Source organism: Heterocephalus glaber, unplaced genomic scaffold (assembly GCF_053883595.1).
Source record: "Heterocephalus glaber isolate CG9 unplaced genomic scaffold, H.glaber_assembly_v1.0 deba00001550, whole genome shotgun sequence".
Classification (NCBI taxonomy): domain Eukaryota; kingdom Metazoa; phylum Chordata; class Mammalia; order Rodentia; family Bathyergidae; genus Heterocephalus; species Heterocephalus glaber.
In genome coordinates, this window is record NW_028258343.1 from 19610872 (window position 1) to 19628953 (window position 18082).

General features: G+C 44.9%; 1 protein-coding gene across 4 annotated transcripts in view; it reads right to left on the reverse strand.

Annotated features, from left to right (window-relative positions):
• The window catches only part of Nkain2 (sodium/potassium transporting ATPase interacting 2), a 927662-nt gene that overhangs the window by 6039 nt on the left and 903541 nt on the right, over nt 1-18082 (reverse strand). For all 4 annotated transcript variants that reach the window (XR_205888.4, XR_015442646.1, XM_004860140.4 and 1 more), the window contains exon 6: nt 175-256. Coding sequence is in view for 2 of the 4 variants with exons in the window: in XM_004860140.4 (XP_004860197.1) it covers nt 175-256 (82 nt within the window). In the remaining 2 variants the exon portion in view is untranslated. The remainder of the gene's footprint in view (nt 1-174; nt 257-18082) is intronic.

Below are 18082 nucleotides of genomic sequence, written 5' to 3' on the forward strand. Positions count from 1 at the left end.
AAAAATGAAGAAAATGTTATTAGAATTATCCCACTGAGGACAATATTAATGGTAGGGAAAATACTGGAAATATGTTGCCAAAGGAGAGCGTCTTGCCACCTATTTTGTGCCATGTTACATTCATTTGATCACCTTTTAGTGCCCCTGAAGATCTTGCCACGGCTTGGTACTTACATGTACATTGGCTGTAGCTGTAAGTGTGATGTCTTCTGAGGCCCTTGATAGCCGTAAGAGTCAAAGCCACCTATGAAATCAACTGAAATGGACAATTGCCTTCATTAGTTACTTGTTAGAAGAGATTTCCATTCATGAACAAGGTCCGCGTTGATTACTAATACGTAAGAACCTTTTAATATTTGACTAAATTAAAAGTGACTAAGAAGAAAACAATTTAAAAATACAGTTTCTTTAAGGTAGAACTTCTTTACCTCATACTGTAAGACTCAGTCATTGCTTTACAAGACCCTATTCACTCGGAGAAGAAATTATGGAATCTTTTCAAGCAACCAAGCCCTAGTTGGCGTCACAAAACTTACTTGCATATTAAAGATGCTGTATGACTTTCTGGCTAATGTGAAGAGTTTTTGTAACACATTACAGATATTGTAGCATAAAATAATAATTACTAAGTGCACATATCTATCAGCAACTGCAGCACTAGTGATAATATTACGTATTCTGATTGTCAAGGTCAAGAAACTGTGGTACACCTCACATAAATTTATTCAACCTAGTTGCTTCTTTACAATCAGAAGCAGACAGTTAGAGGGACGGGTGTGGAGTGAGGTCTCACCAAATATTCAAATGCAAGAGCTATCGTGGTAGATGGTATTTTCCAAAATAGCGGCGATCATACTTCCTGTTGCACATGTTCTCACAGCCTGTCTGTGGCGCTCCTCTAGCCAGCAGTTTGAGCTTCCATCCTTCCCTACTCAACGTGAGTAAACCACTGTGGCACATTTGAGTGTGGAAGAAATGACACTAGTAACTTCCTGGGCTAGCTCATGAAAGTGCCACATGCTCTTCCTCCCTCTTGGGATGCTGTCTCTTGAAACAGAGCCACCATGCCCAAATTAGCTTATGTGGAGACATGAGTGGGGACACATGGACAGGTGTTTCAGGTGACAGGATAGCTGAGATACCAGTCCACAGACAGAATCCACATCCAGACCTGTGAGAGAAAATGCCACTAAATTATTCTGGATCCTAGCTGTCGAATGAACTCTATCTTCTCGTCTTCCCAGTTCAGGTCCCTGGCATAAGGGAACAGAGACAAGCCGTCCTCACTGTGCCCCCAGCAGCTGTGAGCATAACATATGGCTGCTGTGTATCACCAGGTTTGGGCAGAAATGATAATTGAGATAGTAAATACTAATAATGCTCCAAGAAAGAACTTCCTTCTTTTCATTTCTGGATATAGAGGTTTGCATGGTGGGGATAAAAGGCAAAACAACAAAAGGCCAAGAGAACAGATTACAGATAAGACAAAGACAGTAGAGACTGAATGAGGACACACTCGGATGTCTTTCCATTTTCTAGAACTCTGCTCAGTTGGTTTACTTGGGCCATGTATGTTCTGTTGTGAATGTCCTAGGGTGCTTCAGGTGGCAATTGGAGTAGTGTGCAGTAACTCAAATCTGTGATGTCCAAGTAGTGCGAAAGCACCTCTGATATTTAAAAAATTTGATTTTTGGAGCAATTTTAGGTTCACAGCAAAATTTAGTAAAAGTTACAAAAGAAATTCTAACATATGTTTTGGCCTATATGCGAACAGCAACTTCCACCATCAGCATCCCCGTCGGAGTTGTATATGGGCTACAACTGAGGAGCTTACTTCCCCGTCATCCTCAACCAAAGCCCACTGTTTACATTAGGGTTCCCTCTGGGTGCCGTAGGTCCTAATGATCCTGACAAATGAATGACGCATCCATCATTACAGCATCAAAACAGATGCACTGTCAAAGTCCGGTGTTCCATCTGAGCCTCCCTCTCCTCCTGCCTGGAAACCACTGATCTTTATTGGCTCCATAATTTTAACGTCTACAAAAACACCGTATAGTTGAAATCCTATGTTGGGTAGCCTTTTCTGAGGAGTGGTTTCCTTCACTTAGTAATATCCGTTTAATTCTTCTCTGTGTCTTTTAGTGACATGAGAGTAAGTTTCTTTTGAGCATGGGAAATGTGATTTTTTTGAGGCAGAATCTCTCTTCTCATCAATAGTAGAATGGTGTAATGAAACACAGCAGAGGCCCTGATGTTACAAGGACCAGAGAACTACAGAAAGTACTGTAGGGAGGAGGAATAAAAACAGAGAAAACTTTTTCGTTTTCTGAATTGCCCATATTTGTTTCTCAGTTGTTGTTTTGAGATGTTTCATCAGCTTATTTTCAGGGCTTTGGGGTGGGTGGCAGGAAAGGCCTGCTCATATTTATGATCCAAAACACTTAGACTGGACTAAGGGATGAACAACCTAAAGAAAACAAGATGAATCTTCAAGCCCAGAAGACAGATTTATAACTAAAAATGGAGGACTGGGATTTAGCTCAGTGGTGCCACCGCCTGCCTCGCAAGCTCAAGGACCCGAGTTCGATCCCTGGTACAAATAAATAAATAAATAAATAAGTAAATAAATAAATAAAGAGAAGCTTGAGTTGGGAGTAATGTAGAGCATCTGGAGGCACAGGAAAGGCCAGAGGGGATGAGCTGTGTCCTGAATGTGTGCCATGAGGCCAGCTCCAATGGCCTGGGGTCTGTTTTTACAGCTATGATGAGAAAATGGGCAGGACTGGGGAAGCTACAGCACAAATTCTCTGAAGGGGGGACTGAAGTTGTTCTGATTTTTCCACCCTCAGCTGGACCCTGGGGGATAGAAGAGGTTCCAACAGCAGGTGACTCATGACCAAGATGAGCAAGGAGTAGGCTGAGTGTAACCAGGATGGAGTTTTACCATTTCATTCATAGGGGATTTAAAAAATGTAAACCAGAAGCACAGAGGATATTTGCCATTTGAAACTCTCAGTCCAAAGTCTAGGAAACCGTGCAGGGTCAATTCACAATAGCGGTTAATCTCAGTGGTTGCTTCCATGTCTCTCTAGACGATCTGAGTGGGAGAACAGGAGCCACTGGTCCAGGGGACCACATGGCCAAGAGGAAGGTGGTTAACAGAGCTGCACTGAAGTCCTCTCATCTTCCACCGAGGGTCTTTCAACCCCCGGTGGAAATCTTCTGGATAGCGTGTGGGTGGAGCCCAGAGGCAGATAAAACTGATTTATTGCTCTCCAAAGTTGAATTACTGGGATTAGCTTACATTACAAAGAGATCTTTAATTCTCCTTGGATCTCTTTTCAACTTCTTTTATGTAATTATACTTATTCTGGCTCTGTAGAGGCCACTGCACTCTACAGAAATTTCCTGAGGAATGGGGGTCCTGAAACATCTAACAGAGCCTTTTCTAAGTATTTGTGAGGCTATCCAGGGGCTTGCTTTAGAGCTCACCTCTGTGTTTTCGAGAAAAAGAGGACCTTGTATCAGTGAAGAATCTTTTTAATTCCCCAAAATAAAAACAAATCCCTGATAATTGTAAAATGGTCAGTAGTTCCTAAGGTCCCTGCAAGAGACATAATTGATCTTTATAATATTACTATCCTGTGAGTAGGAATCATTATGTTCCCTTTACAAATAAATACAGTTTTATTGCTTGAGGCAGAAATCAGTTGAGGACAGGACTAGACGTCAGTTGTTTTATTTCCTTTCCTAGTCTGGAAAAGTGACACCTGCTATTCACTTATTGCATTCCAGTAAATTCCTAGAAGGACTTAAAAGATGGTCAAAGATATCAACTCCCATTTTGCATTAAATCTAGAAGTTTTAAGTTTTTGATTTTTCTATATTATTCATTAAACAAAGATTTTTGAGTACTGATTGTAGGCATCTCCTTTTAGTCTTTTTTCTTCAGCATCTTTACTTGCTTCTTTGTAGAAAAGTTGCTTTTTCGTAGTCTTACCATCTCCAGTGTAATATTCTGAGCATTTTTCTGGTGGGAACAGTGACAGGTGGGGAAGCCACCTGGGTTGTATTTAGCAGTGATAGCTACCAGTGAGGGCCCTGGGACCCCCCCAGTGCCACTCGGAGCTTAGTCCAGTTACTTTCATCAGACACCTGTGCAGGACACAGTAAGGATGGACATCTTTTCTTCTGAAAATCATTTCTATCATCAGCACTGCCTTGCACAACTCTGACTGCAATGAAGCTTTTCAAAGTGAAGATGGATGATTTCTTTACAGCATCTTGGAATATTGTCTTGGAATATTGAGTATTTCAATGCTTAACAAGAAATGTGAAAAACAAAGGAATTACTGAAGGCCTGGCTTAGAATTAGGAGAATGGGAGAGGAGAGCTGTCAACAAATGCAGGATAAACGAACAAGGAGGGAGAAAGCAGAACTCAGGAAGTGCTCGATCGTGGGCAAGGACAGGAGAAGGAAAGTGTCCAGGCTGCTTCTCAGCTGATGGCCAGGGCAGTGTTGCTGCTTTCAACAGCATCCGAACCAGTGACAGGGGACACTGGTTGTTGGCCTCCTTTTGGAAATGCAGAGCTTAAGTTATAAATGACACATCGGGGAGGGAAGTCCCGGAAAAGGGAAAAATAACTGTAATCGGTACAAGGCAAATGGGGGCCTGCTGGGGTCAGAGGCGGAACTCTGTTTCCTCATCCAGCTCTGCTTTGCTTCCTTACACCTGTTGTCCCTCGCACACTGCAGGTCTGCTTGTCTACTTGTCGATTGGCTCCAGCACCATGACATAAGCTGTGCCAGACTGTTTGGGCTGTGTACCCCCGTAGCTCCGGGAGCCAGGACAATACGTGGCTCACGGAGAACATTCAACTCACGTTGGCTGGACCGGCTCTGGGTATCCTTAGGCTGCAAAAGAAAAAGCCCTTTGATCATAGTGTGGAAGATGTTCAAAAAATTTCCAAGTGAAATTTGACTGTGTCCGTTTATCTTTTCTTCCATACGACTTGGGGATCATAAAGAGCAAATCTTTTACAGAAGATTTCGAGTGCTATTTGTTGCCTAGATGTGGGGAGATACACCAAAGAAATTCTGGACACCAATGGGAAGAAACCACCACTGCATCCTCTTTGGAGAGAAGAGAGGAAGGACGAGGTGAAGACAGCTCCCCGGAGCTGGAGAGGAGGATCGTTCACTGAGGAACGCTACCAAGTGTGACAGATGCGGGTGACCCGGAGGCGCCTAAGACCCTACACAGGGACTCACAACTGGGTGACAATAAAATCTGTATTTGTTTGATTATTCTCTCATCAGAGGGGTTTATCTTTGGATCTCTGGAGACAACTCAGGGATTTTCTTCTGTCTTGCTTCTTTATAAAAAATTTTTATTAGTATATATTTGTGATGCATAGCAAATATGTTCATTGTGGGGAACTGGTACACTTACATAGCTTTATTGAGGTAGAACTGATATACAAAACCCACACATATTTAATGTTTATAATTTGATGAGTTTAGACATTTCCATGCCTATGAAAGCATAGCCACAACCACAATACTACACATATTCATCACCCCCAGAACACAACTCAGGGGTGCTATAATTTGGAATACTTCTTTATAAGTATTGCAATGTTTTCTGTTGGCCTTAGTTTTCCTATCTGTGATATGGGTATATTTCTATCTACTGACTTATGAACCACAAGGAGTTCCGATTATTTTAAATTAATAAAGTGCCGTATCAATTTAATAACTATGATTTAATAACATTAATAATACTGGAATTAAAAAATTATCCAGTAAAAGAAAAATGCTTCCCAAATGCATATTCTTTGGTAAAATGCATTCCCTGTTGTGAGCCTTCCTTTTATTTGAATCTTTATATCATGAACACTGAGTTCAGCAAACCTAAAACTGTATTTTTAAATCATGTTGCCTGTGAGATATTGTAATAAAATAGTTCCTTGGTTATTAATGACAAAGCCACTGGTCAACATACTCTCTTTTGGATACTAATCTGGAAAAAAAACCATGCAGGGAAATTTTAAAATGCAGCTTGCAGAAAGCTAAGCCTAAATATTTGGAAGCACTCACTAAAGGCATTAAGGAAGTTGTGGGACCTACAAAGCTCAAGTGTCTGAATTCCATTATCCCTGCAGGTATGAATTTCAAGGGTTCTTACCTGCAGTTGCACAAAAGGAACTGAGAACATAACTAACTGCAGACCCAATGGAAAAGGCCCTCCTTCCTCCCACCTGGACTTACTTTGTGGCAGCAATTCAAGCTGCCAGTGTGAGCTTGGGCTTGCAGTCTGAAATAAAATCATCAAGTGGACTCTGAGCTTTTTCTTTTTCTTTCTTTTTTTGATTAGGAAAATGTAGCCTTTCACTGGGGCGCTTTATTTTGTTGTTGCCTGGAAGGTCACTAAAGTGCTACACTAGCAAGGGTTTCCAGCCGGTGAAGCACGTGCTGAATGTAACGCAACTCATTAGCTGAATCACTGCAGGTGTTTCCCTTCCAACCCTGATCATCAGAAATCACTCCTTGAGGTCTTGGGATCCTATTTTCCAGGTCTCCTTTTTAGTTGTATCCGAAGCAGATCTTCAATATTGTAGGCTTGGTAACACATTCACACATGCTAAAAAATGAAGTTGAGAAGCACCAACCACAATGGAATTACAACACTTGAATCATTTGTTTGGTTAGAAGATGTTCAAATAATCACTTTAAGCTTTGATTCTAAAGGCATAAGAACAATGAAATATAATTTCTACCTGATAAACTCTTTTGTTGCTTTTGTCTAGTTCTTCCAATTCTCAAGAAGGGCAATCCCTGAGGTGAGACTTCAAGAAATACACGACAATTTTCTGCTGAGACCAGGATCTTAATATCAGATAGTCTTCTAACAATGCAATGCGGCCACTTGCTACATCCCAGGGAAGCTGTGAGGAAGCATACAGACTGGGGGCTCTGTTTGTGCATTTACTTCTTGCCAGGATTGTATTTGTAAGTAGGTCACAATTTCTCTAAGTTTTAATTTCTTTCTGTGTAGAGTGAGAATAATAAAACAATCTCAACTTTGCAGGGTTGAGAGAACCAGTTATCATATCTACCTAAAACTTAGAAGCACCTAGGGAGAGATTTGAGGTCCCTGTTCATGGGAGAAGGATTTATACAAGAGAAGTGATTGGAATCATATGTTTCAATGCATATTTAGGCTCATTACTCATAGGATTTGAATTTTTCAGAGCAGGAGAATAGATGAATATAAGGCTCAAAGAAGAGAACTCTGCTAGAATTTATTAGAATTTTGCACAGAATGAAGTCATCAGAGGAAGCTGAAAAGAACAATGGCAGTACACGGAGGTCTCTCAAATGGCTACTCAGTTGACCGGAAGGTAATACAAATAGCCCAGGTGACATGTAAAAGAGGGTTATTATATATATATATATATATATATATATATATATATATATATTAATCACAGAGCTGAGTTTCTATATTTCAAATAGTCTTGAAAATCACCTTGTAGATTATCAGAAAGGACTAAGGGAAGCTGTGACCTGCATGGTCTGTGGGCTGTGAAGCTTTGACAGATTAAGCAGGAAAAAGAAATTGTTCAGTGCAGTGATTAAAAATAAAGACTGAGATCCTAGGTAGAAAGTCAAAGCTTGGTGGATGGGTTACTTTGCAGAAAAGGTTATCTGTTCCTGTCAGATTTGGGTAGGGCTTTCAGGAGAGAAAGAAATTGGTGATGTAGATAAATGTTGAGGTTCTGGGGGAAGGTGGAACAATGGTGCTCATATTTGACAGTGCTGACTTTCTCAGGTTTGAAGAATTGGTTACTAGGGAGGTTTGGAAGGGACTATTGCAAGTGACACTTCCTCACTGTTAAGAAAGAGCCAGCATCCAGCCAGCTGTGCTGAGCACACATTAGCAGCCAGGTTTAGTGACTTCCCCTGGCAATGTGCAATCACCCAGGATTAGATTGAATCCAGCCCTCATCAGGCATGAATGTTGAAAATCCAATGAGGAAGGAAGTGCAAACAAGGAAGATCACCGTCTTGGTTACTTTTCAATGGGACAAAATGCCCAACACTTGCAACTTACAGGAGGACAGGTTTATTTTGGCTCATTTTTTAAGTCTCGTTTGGCAGGCTCCAAGGCAGGAAGGCATGGTGGAGGGGTCTGGTGGAGAGAAGCTGCTCACATCATGGTGGCTAAGAAGCAGGGAGTGAAGGTTGAGCCAGGGAGGGAGATATAATTTTCCAGGTCAAGCCTCCAGTGACCCGACTCTTCTGCCTTGCCTCCATCTGCTATCATCACATTTATCTCTAGAGCCGCATGATTCAGTCACCTTTGCAAAGGCTCACCTCTTTCTATAGCTTGGGGGGAAATCTAGCTATAAACCATAACAGTCACGAACATCTTTCCTTATCCTGGGGACAGATGGTGAGTAGGAAGATACAAATCACAAGAGAAAACTGAGGTCTAGGGCATGGCAGCACAATAATAAGGGTAAAGAAAACTGTCCAAAAAGGAAGCAAGTAAACAAGGAGGAAGACAAGACAGAAGTCCACAGGCAGCAGAGAATTCCAGAATTGGTGATCTTGGACAAGGACTCTTCCATGGTGATGAAGGTGACCCAAGTGTGGCCACCATGATGCAGAGGATGAGCCAGTGGATGAAGTGAGTAGTGGGAAGGGAAGTAGGACCTGAGCAGGTAAAGACACCATAAAGCTAGAGTCAGAAAATGATGGATCCAGACATCTTTGCTTCTCCCCACAAATGTGGAGCAGTACACAGAATAGGATGAGATAACTAAGTCAACACTACCTTCAGTGTGCCCCAGCTCCCTTTATGCCATGTCATCTGGATGGATTGGATTCACCAGTCTTTGTTTTGTTCTTCCTGTTAGAATTGCTTTCAATTATCTATGACATGCCTTTCAGACACAATTGGAGGGAATGCTTTTAACGAGGTATAGTGAGCTAGTTAGACATGATTTGGCATGTCTTCTCAGCTGACATCCCGGATATATTTAGAGTGCACAGTCCATTGGAATACAGCAGTTTTAATTAGGATTCTGGGTACATTAACATATGCATATTTAGGGAAATAAAAAAATAAACATGCATGTTATAATCACTCATTAGCAAAATATTCCTCGCCTTGTAATTTTTGCTAACATAATCTATGTATCACTTTGCAACCTACAGAAAGAAAAGTCACGAAACTCGGAGGCCTAAATTAATCATCTTATTATAGCAACAGTAGCAGCTTTAGGAAAGAAAATTTCTAGTGGTTACTCTAATATTTTTATTGGAATTCGGGCAGACTGAAACTTGATTTGCTACTTTGGGCTCATTAACATTCTCATTAACATTTAAATTGTTCCCATGTGGATTGCAGTGTGCTTTGGTCAACTAAACTGAAGGTAGCTGAAAGTAGCTCTCCTCCAGTCATGCTTAGTTTTATCTAGGTGTCCCTCTGGTCAATCCTTTACTTCTCAGCTTGCCTGTCATTTCCTTCATTTCCTCAGGGGAGAATGTCCTTGTCTCTTGAGCTGTGGGAGGTCCTGTTGGTGGTTACTGCCACAACAGCCTGCTCCCTTGTCCGAATTCTCACCATCCCTTATTGTTACTCCTCTTTCTCCTGCAAAGTGTGTGCTGGAAGGAAGGCACCACGAAGACAAACAGTGTTTGTTCTGTTTCATCCCTGGTGACTACCTCTGAGTAGCTCCTGGATAATAAAATCTGTTGACAGACTCCATCTGGAATGTCTCAGTGAGGTGAAGAGGAAGGGGGACTAGAATCAGGAGACTTCATTTCTCCTCCTACTTCTGCCCGTCATGACTGTTAACTTCCAGCAAGACAACTTTAGTTTCACTTTCTTCAAGGGTAAAATTAAGAGACTAAAGTAGGTCATCGCTAATATTGTTCATGGCTCTGCGATTCTGCACAATTCGACATTGTCTACATACTATTGGTAGCAATAAAATATTTAAAATGAGTAAATCCATAAAGACAGTGAATGGGAAAAATTTCAGGAGGCAAACTGCTAATATATATTTGGTCTTCCATACCCATGAGTTCTATATTCACTGATACAACCAACCATGGGTTGAAAAATATTGGGAAAAAAAGATTGTGTCTACACTGAACATGCACAAACTCTTTTGCTTGTATTATCCCCTGAACAATAAATACAGTACAACAACTACTGATGTGACATTTACTCTGTACTGGGTATTCCACATAATCTAGAGATGATTTAAAATATGCCAGCATATGTGTGGAATTTACACCAAGTCCTCTACCATTTTAGGTAAGCGCTAGGGCACCCACAGATTCTGCATCCACAGGAAGCCAGGCCCCCTTGGAGACAGGAGGACGCAAGCACGTGACACTGGGGACCTGAGACACTACAATTCCTGATGGGAAACAAAGCGAGCGAAAAGTGGGGCTTTGAGTGGGGCTGGCAGCTTTGGGGCCCTTGGAGGCTCTGTCCTCTCTCATTTCATCTCCAGGGCAGCAGCAGCTGGCCCTGTGCCTGTGTGTGTCCCTCTGCAATCCCATTCCTGGGAGTCCTGGAGCCTCAACTTCATTAGTGACCCAGGCAACAATCCACATCCAGTTTTCTCTTGGCTTCGGGATTGTTCCTGTATGAACTAGGCTCTTTTGTTGGAAACATTTGCCATTAATCCTCTAAACAAACAAACAAACAAACAAATGCAAATTTTACAGTGCTCAGCCCAGCTGCCCCTCTGGCTCTGAGACCTGGCCAAAACCTATTAGACAAGAAAATGAGTTGAAATTTCTACTGTGGACCTAACCTAATTTTCAAGTGATAATGAGCTTGGGTTCCCAGAAGTGCTGTGTGCCTCTTGATAGTAACATCCTAATTTCCTTTCCTGGTGGATGTTTTAAATAAGATTTTTACACCAAAGGAAATTAACCTTTAAATTAGTCGTAATTATAAAATGCCATCACTGATTTTTGTCTTCAGCCTAATTACTTTCTATTATTTAAGCAAACCGCTTGTCCTGTGAGCTTTAAGTTTGTTTCTCTTTTACTCCCTGCCACATGATGCCAGCCAATCAGAGCAGAGGCCTCTCTGAGTGTTCTGCAGGGACAGCCTCATGTAACTGTCCCTTGGGACCGAGTACCTGGCCCATCCTCCTGCAGGGACCAGGCCTCTTTTGGTGCCGTCTGCACACCTGGTGGCTGTTGTAGAGGGTCTGCGGTCCTCAGGCCGGCTGTTGAGAAGGCCCAGCCCTGTTTCTCTTCCATGCACCTCCACAAGGACAGCCCCAACTGCAGCGGACTGAAGTGGGCAGCAGCCAACATCATCTATCAAAGACTAAGGCTGAGCGGAATCTTCTCAGCTCATCTCCACGCTAGAGGGATCTTAGAGAGAGCTCAGTTTCCCATGCCAAGTCTTTGTCTTGGTGTCCTTGGTATTTGGAGATGGGAGTAAGGGAGCCTGATGACTTTATTCTGTGAGGATGTGTATCAACATTCTGGTGATCAGTCACACCCTCGTTGTCTGTACCTTGGCTGCTTTCTCTCCTGTGTCGTTATCTGTGTGAGGGGGGAGAGAGAGAGAGAGAGAGCGCCAGAGGACCTATTACAGGTGGCCTAGGTGTCTGCAATCTGGGAGAAGCTGAATGATCAAAGTGGAAAAAGTTTTCTTTGCCCTCACATGCTCTGGGTTTCTTTTTTTACTGAGACCGATGAAAACAACTTGAATATCTTCCTTTACTGGATAATTTCAGTTCACCATGCCAAAAATATTTTCTGCAATAAAATACCTCTTTTATACAGTGTGGTTAAAAGTCCTCCTTTGTCCTTCTGAATCTTTTCTCCTCTACATTGTAGAAAAATGCTCATTATTCTGAATTATTGGAGAATGAAGGCATTTCTTTGGCCCTATATTTTGATTTGGAAAAATTAGATTTATTTAAAGATGAATATACTGTGCATGTGTGTGTGTTTATGTGTGTTTGTATGAGTGAAAAGCAATATACTGTAATGGAGGAGATACTGTGAGAAAAAGGAGAATAGAAGCGATTGTTGAAGAATTAGATCGAGCTTTAAACTTGAATATCCAAATTTAGGCAGGGAGCACACATGCTTTTTCTCAAATTGCCACAAGAGGGAGGGATTTATTAGTAGGCTGGAAAAAGAGACCAGAGCTGGCTAACTTTGCAGACAGTAAAAGGACCTGCGCCCCGGCTGGAGGGCAGGGCTGTCACTGATAGGAACTGGACTGTGCGTTCCTAGACCTCTGCTCAGCTGTTGAGCACTTATTCAGCCTTTTATTCTTATGCACGGCAGCACATCTTTCCCTCTTTTCTTCCATTTGTTTAGAAAATGGCAACATTGCTCTGTATGAATTGGTTTTCCATTAAGGAAGAATAAACCCAGGTCTAAGGAAATGTCAGATTTCCTTATTAGTTTCCATGGTCAGGGCAGTGCTGTGCCAGCCAGTTGCTCAATTCTCTGGAAAGTGTACTGAGTTTTCCCGGTGCGGGAGATGCTCAGGACACAGAGGAGAGGGAAGGTAGGAGCCCTGATGAGTTTCCTGCTGCCTGCCCATCCTAGGGGTGGCGAGTGCCTCCCCAGATGTTGGGGTCCACAAGCGCTCAGGGACTCCGGGCAGGTGGATGGTTCTTCATGGGTCTATACAGTCAGGTGTAGAAACAGAGCAGGAGGTGGTCAAGTTCCATCATTTTAGACCTTGAGGAATGTAAAGTTCAAAAGAAATCTTAACCAGAGGAGGAGGATGTACAATTAAATGCAGAGCTTCTGTACTCGGGGAGGGAGTGGAGGAGGAGGAGGAGGAGAGAGAGAGATATTTCCTCTCCCCGACCCCACCAGCTTCTGCAGAGCACAGGTAGGGACAGATGACGTTCAGAGCCTGGGCTTTGGGCTTTAATAATATGTGAGCCCGCTCAGGCAGGAGGAAAGGAACAGCAAGTTTGGGCTTCATAGGAAGCTGCCACATATGGACAAGGTTATTTCAACTTCAAATTTCTAAATCAATTGCCATAAAGAGGCAAAAAACAGTAATACTAGCAATGCAATACTACTGTTTGCTTGAGTATGGTACTAAAAATTAATATAAATATTTATATTAATATAGAATTAACACAAATACATCATTCTCACAACTCTGTCTGCTTCACACCTTCTTTTGACTGCTAATTGCCACCTCTTAGTTTGTGTTTGAAGAGGGTTATACAAATAACCAGAAATAAAGTTCAGGTTACCAAACAGCATGCACAGAATGAGGCTAAGGATGGGAAGAAAGCGAGCTGATTAATAGGAAGGAAGGAAGGAAGGAAGGGAAGGAGGAAAACCAGGAGGTGTATAATATACCAAAATGTTATGAAGCAAGATTTGGAGCCATGGAGTTGTTTTGATTCTCTCTCTCTCTCTCCTTCTTTCTTTTGAAATTTATATTTTACACTTTCTGCAGTAAGCCCACACAGGGAGGCGTGCACTTCATTCTCCCCACGTGCCCCTTTCCATGGGGACAGACCGGAACTGAGCTCCCAGGTGATCCTGACTGGCTGCCCAGAGGATCAAAGTGACAGAATGGAGTTCAATACACAGACGCGGCGGCCAGCACGGTTCAGAGGAAAAATCAAACAAAATAACAGAAAATTATGACCCTCAGAGAAGTGAATAATTTTCTGTGGGTTTCTTTTTAAATGAAAAGTGCAGGATTCAATAAATCAATTGTGACTTTTATCCGGAGGCCACTTGACTTTTAGGGAACTGAAGACAGGTTTCAATCCATTTGCACTTGGTGGGTGTGGACATGTGTCCAACTCCAAGTTTAAACATCGAGAACTAATTTTTCAATATTGCTTCCAAAATGAGTTCCTGAGGGTTTTTTTTTTTTTTTTTTTTTGGTAGGGGGGAATCGAACTCGGGTCCTTGCGCTTGTGCAGCAGGCGGCGAAACCACTGAGCTAAATCCCCGGCCCCTGAGGGTATTATTGTAAGAATGATATTCCACATCCTTTCCCAGATGGTTCCAATATTTAACAATATTTGCAAATACATTGAGTGTCTGTTACAGAAGAGCGAGCGCCATGTCCTTCACTGTCCACGGAGGGCCGCGAGCAGCACGCTGCTGTGGAAACTGAAGTTCGTGGATCTGCAAGTTCCTTGTAGAAGCCTGTGTGGGACCTGCGGGCGACCTCCCCACTCCTCCGGGGCACTTGACCTCTGGACGACTTGTAGCTCCCAGGGCGGTGCAAATGCTCTGTGAGTAGTTGTCCCAGCACTGTTTCAGGAATAAAGACAAGAACAGACGGCCCAAACGCATTCAATACCGATGCATTTCTTCCCCAAATGTCTCCAGTCTGCGGTTGGTTGAATCCACATGTGTAGACCCACGAATGTGCAGGGCTGACTCTGCTTGGAGAGATGGATCTGTTTTCCAGAGCGCGGCCCCCATCAGTCTAACTGTAAGGAGACGTTTCCTAAGAAAGCAGTGAAGGCCAGGCCCTCACACGATGCTGGATTCTTTTTCTATCAGGGACCAGCGGCATTTTCACGACCACGTGGGTATTTCTTTTCATTGCTCACCGTGCAAGGCAGCAGGGAGATAAATCAGTGGCGCGGTGGCGGCCGTGGGCGGAGAAGCCGCGGAGGAGCTGCGCCTGGGATGAAAACTTTCCGCCCGGACTCTGGAAAGTTTTTCTTTTAAGAACACGGTGAGAGGGAGCAGGCGGAGGGGACGGAAGGGGCAGGGGCTGTGAGGGCACCTCAGGCGGCCCGCGACAGCAAAGAGCTGGCCGCAAAGGCAGGGAGAGGCTCCGGGACCCCAGCCCCAGGCCGGCGCTGCCTTCCCCGAGCAAACCCGCAGAAGCTGCGCTCAGCGCAGGAGGGTTCAAGGGCGGAGCGCCCCCTCTGGAGCGGGCCCGGCCTCTTCCTGGGGAGGCGCTGCTCCTCGGACGGCAGAGGAGCCCGCATGAGGGTAGGCGCCGGGCGGGCGGCTTCACAGCTGAGCCGCTCCTGCAGGCACCGGTGAGTCTGTCCGGAAGCCGAGGGCAGCGCTGCTCTGGGCCCACGGCTTCCTCAGAGGCCCAGGACCCACGAGGCGTGGGTGCGTGTGTGCTGGCGCTTGCGTGTGTGCGTGTGCTTAGGTGTGAGTGCTGTAGACCGAGCTGTGCCGCCCCAATTCACACTGAGCCGCAGCCCGGCTCTGCGACTCTGGCACAAGCCCTGGGAAGAGTCAGGCAGGCTCACCGGCTGGGTGGGTGGTGCTCGATCCCCCACGGTCGGGCTCCTTGAGGGCCCGCAGGACCGAGCCCGTGGGCCGGAGACGCGAGTGTGCCTGCCGGGGCAGGGGCTCGGGGGAGAACACAACCGCCCCTGCTCCAGCTCGGACCCCGGTTTCAGCTGAGGCCCCTGCCTCGGCGGACGGGCAGCAGGTGGCAGCGGCGTCACAGCCAGCGAGCGGCTCTGCTGTGGCTGAAGACGCGGGCCAGAGGCCTTGGGAGGCGATGGATCTGCTCAGCAGGGCAGGACCTGCTCGGCTCCCGGCCTCAGGAAAACACCCTGAGCCAGCCGAGCGCTGCCTGGGCTCCCCAGGCGAGGTCCGGGCCGCAGGTGCCACCGGAGGCAGGAAGGGAAGGGTCCTCGCCAGAGCCAGCGCCGAGCTTGCCCTCGGCCTCCAGGCGCCAAACTGAGCTCACAGTGTGCTCTGACTTGTGGGCCTGTGTTGCAGCAGCCCGCGGGCTAACAGTGTTTGCACGAATATTAATTCAATCGGCTCCAGGAAAGTAAACGGGACACAGGTTCGAAGGAGAAAGCGAGACAAGGACTGGACTGTCCAGCTGCTGTGCGCGGTCCAGCGCTGACTGTCGCCCTCGGAGCCCAGGGTGTCTGCCCCGTGCTCCCTGGGTCGGCGCGTTTTCTCTCAGGCTTCCTGGCTTTGGGTCGGCTTCCAGGCTGCCTGCTCCGCCAGGCCTCGCTCGCAGTTAGGCCCTGGCCTCTGCAGTCCACTGTCAGCACAGGTTGCAGAACAAAGCTGTCATTTGCTCCTCCGGAGGCAACAAAGGGATGGAAATTGAAATAACTTGGCAAGCAGGTAGCCAGCACCTACTCCTGCCGCTGCACTCCGATCAGGGTGCTGGATTGCAGATCCGCAGCAGGAGAAACGGGACACGCGTTCAGAGACTGACCCTGCCTGTCCTACACCTCAGGCTTCCCTTTTCACGTTCACCACGGTTTCTAAGGATCAAGATAATTTTCTTTACAATGAAATTATCACAAGTTGGAAATTTGAAGCCTTCTGGAGAATGTTGGAAGCCGGAGTCTGGGCAGTGTCTACAGGTGGTGGCTAAGCCACCGGACTGGCACACGGGCACCGAGTGTCATACCGAAGTGGAATCAGAGTTTGTGCAACCCATGCATTCGAAACTCCGCACAGCCTTTACCCTTCCTAATCTGAATACATCTCGCATGCATGAGATGAGTCCTTAGTACATGTTTTCTCATGTCTTCTGCAGGCACCTCAGCTCAGCCTGTCCATCCCAAGCTAATCAGCACGTCCACTCTACTTTGCTTAAGTGGCATTTTCTTCAGCCCACTCCCTCGCGGTAGACGTCTACTAACTGCCAGACTCAGAAAAGCATGAGCTTTTCCCCCACGTCAGCTCCCAGGCACATCCGGTTTGAATACACCACAGTTCCTCTTGGTCTTGGCCGGCACGGACCCAGTCCAGACCCCGGCACTGCATTTCCGTCAGTTCAGTGGAGTCTGAACCACTCCGCCTTTCCTCGCCTTTCTCCTCCCCGGTGGTCTCTCCTTCAAACTGACATCACTGCAAATTCCCTAAAGTCCATCCCAAATGATTCTCTTTTTATAAACCAAATACTGACCGAAGCATATGTACCCTAAAACATTTTTAAATTTTTCCATACCCATTTTCTGTTACTGTATTCAGGCTTGCTTTTTTCCAGTTCTCTCTGTGTGTTCACTTCTAGCACAAGATGTAATTCTCTGCCTCGGATCTCGCTGTGACATGCTTATGTGCTTTTTCACCTTCTCCTGAGACCCTCCCATTCACACTTCAGCTGCTCAACACATACCTGTTTATCTTTCAAGATCCAGGCCAAGAGTGTGAAAACCTTCACACGCTTCTGTGACAACCTTCCTGACCCCTTTCCCCTCTTCTTCAACATACAGGCTTTTATTGTACTTACTCATTCACATTTGCTTTCCTTATAGAAGGCAAGTTCTTAGAGGCAAAAGACCGTGCGTTGCTCATCTTAAAATCTCCTAAGAGCAATGCAGCGCTTGATACACGGAGGAATGTCTTACAAATGCTTATTTAGGGAATCAAGCACTATTTCTTTTGCACACAAAATAAAATAAAATATTTGTTGTATTTATCTCATATATGAGAGTTACTGAACAATTGGTGCAAGTTAGCCCTCTAACTCTACCTCTTCTTCTCATCCTTTTGGTGTAAGTCATGTGAGAGAGAAGTGTATTTCCATCTTCTTTCCCTTCTACTTCCTCAAAAGCCCCATCATTCTGAATATGTTTGGAAACCCAGAAAATTATTCCCATTTTAATTCTGATTTTTTCTCTGAGTAAAAGTAATTGTATGGGTGATTGGGCATGGTGTTACTCAGAGAGAATAGGTGCATCTTTCTCCCAGTCCTAAGGAGGAGGAGCAAGTGAAACCTTCCACATGCCAGGCTTGGATGAGGAGGGGACAACAGAGCCACCATGAGGCTTTTGGGAGGCCGCCACTGTTTAGACTCTGCATCCAGCAGTGGGGCTCACGGCTGAGACTGACAGGGCTCTAGTCACTTGTGTTAAACTGAAGGACAGAAAGGCCACATGCACATCCGATTTGCCACCAGCAAATTCCCCAAATCAAAGTTAATTCTTGTGAGAATTTTAGGGGCACTACACATTATTGATGATTGATATTTGCAGTCCCAGATGAAATTGGTTAATTATCAATACTTAATAGGTGGTTTAGAAAAAGAACAAAGTCACATTGACCACACTTAAAAATCACTCCCATCTCCAATCT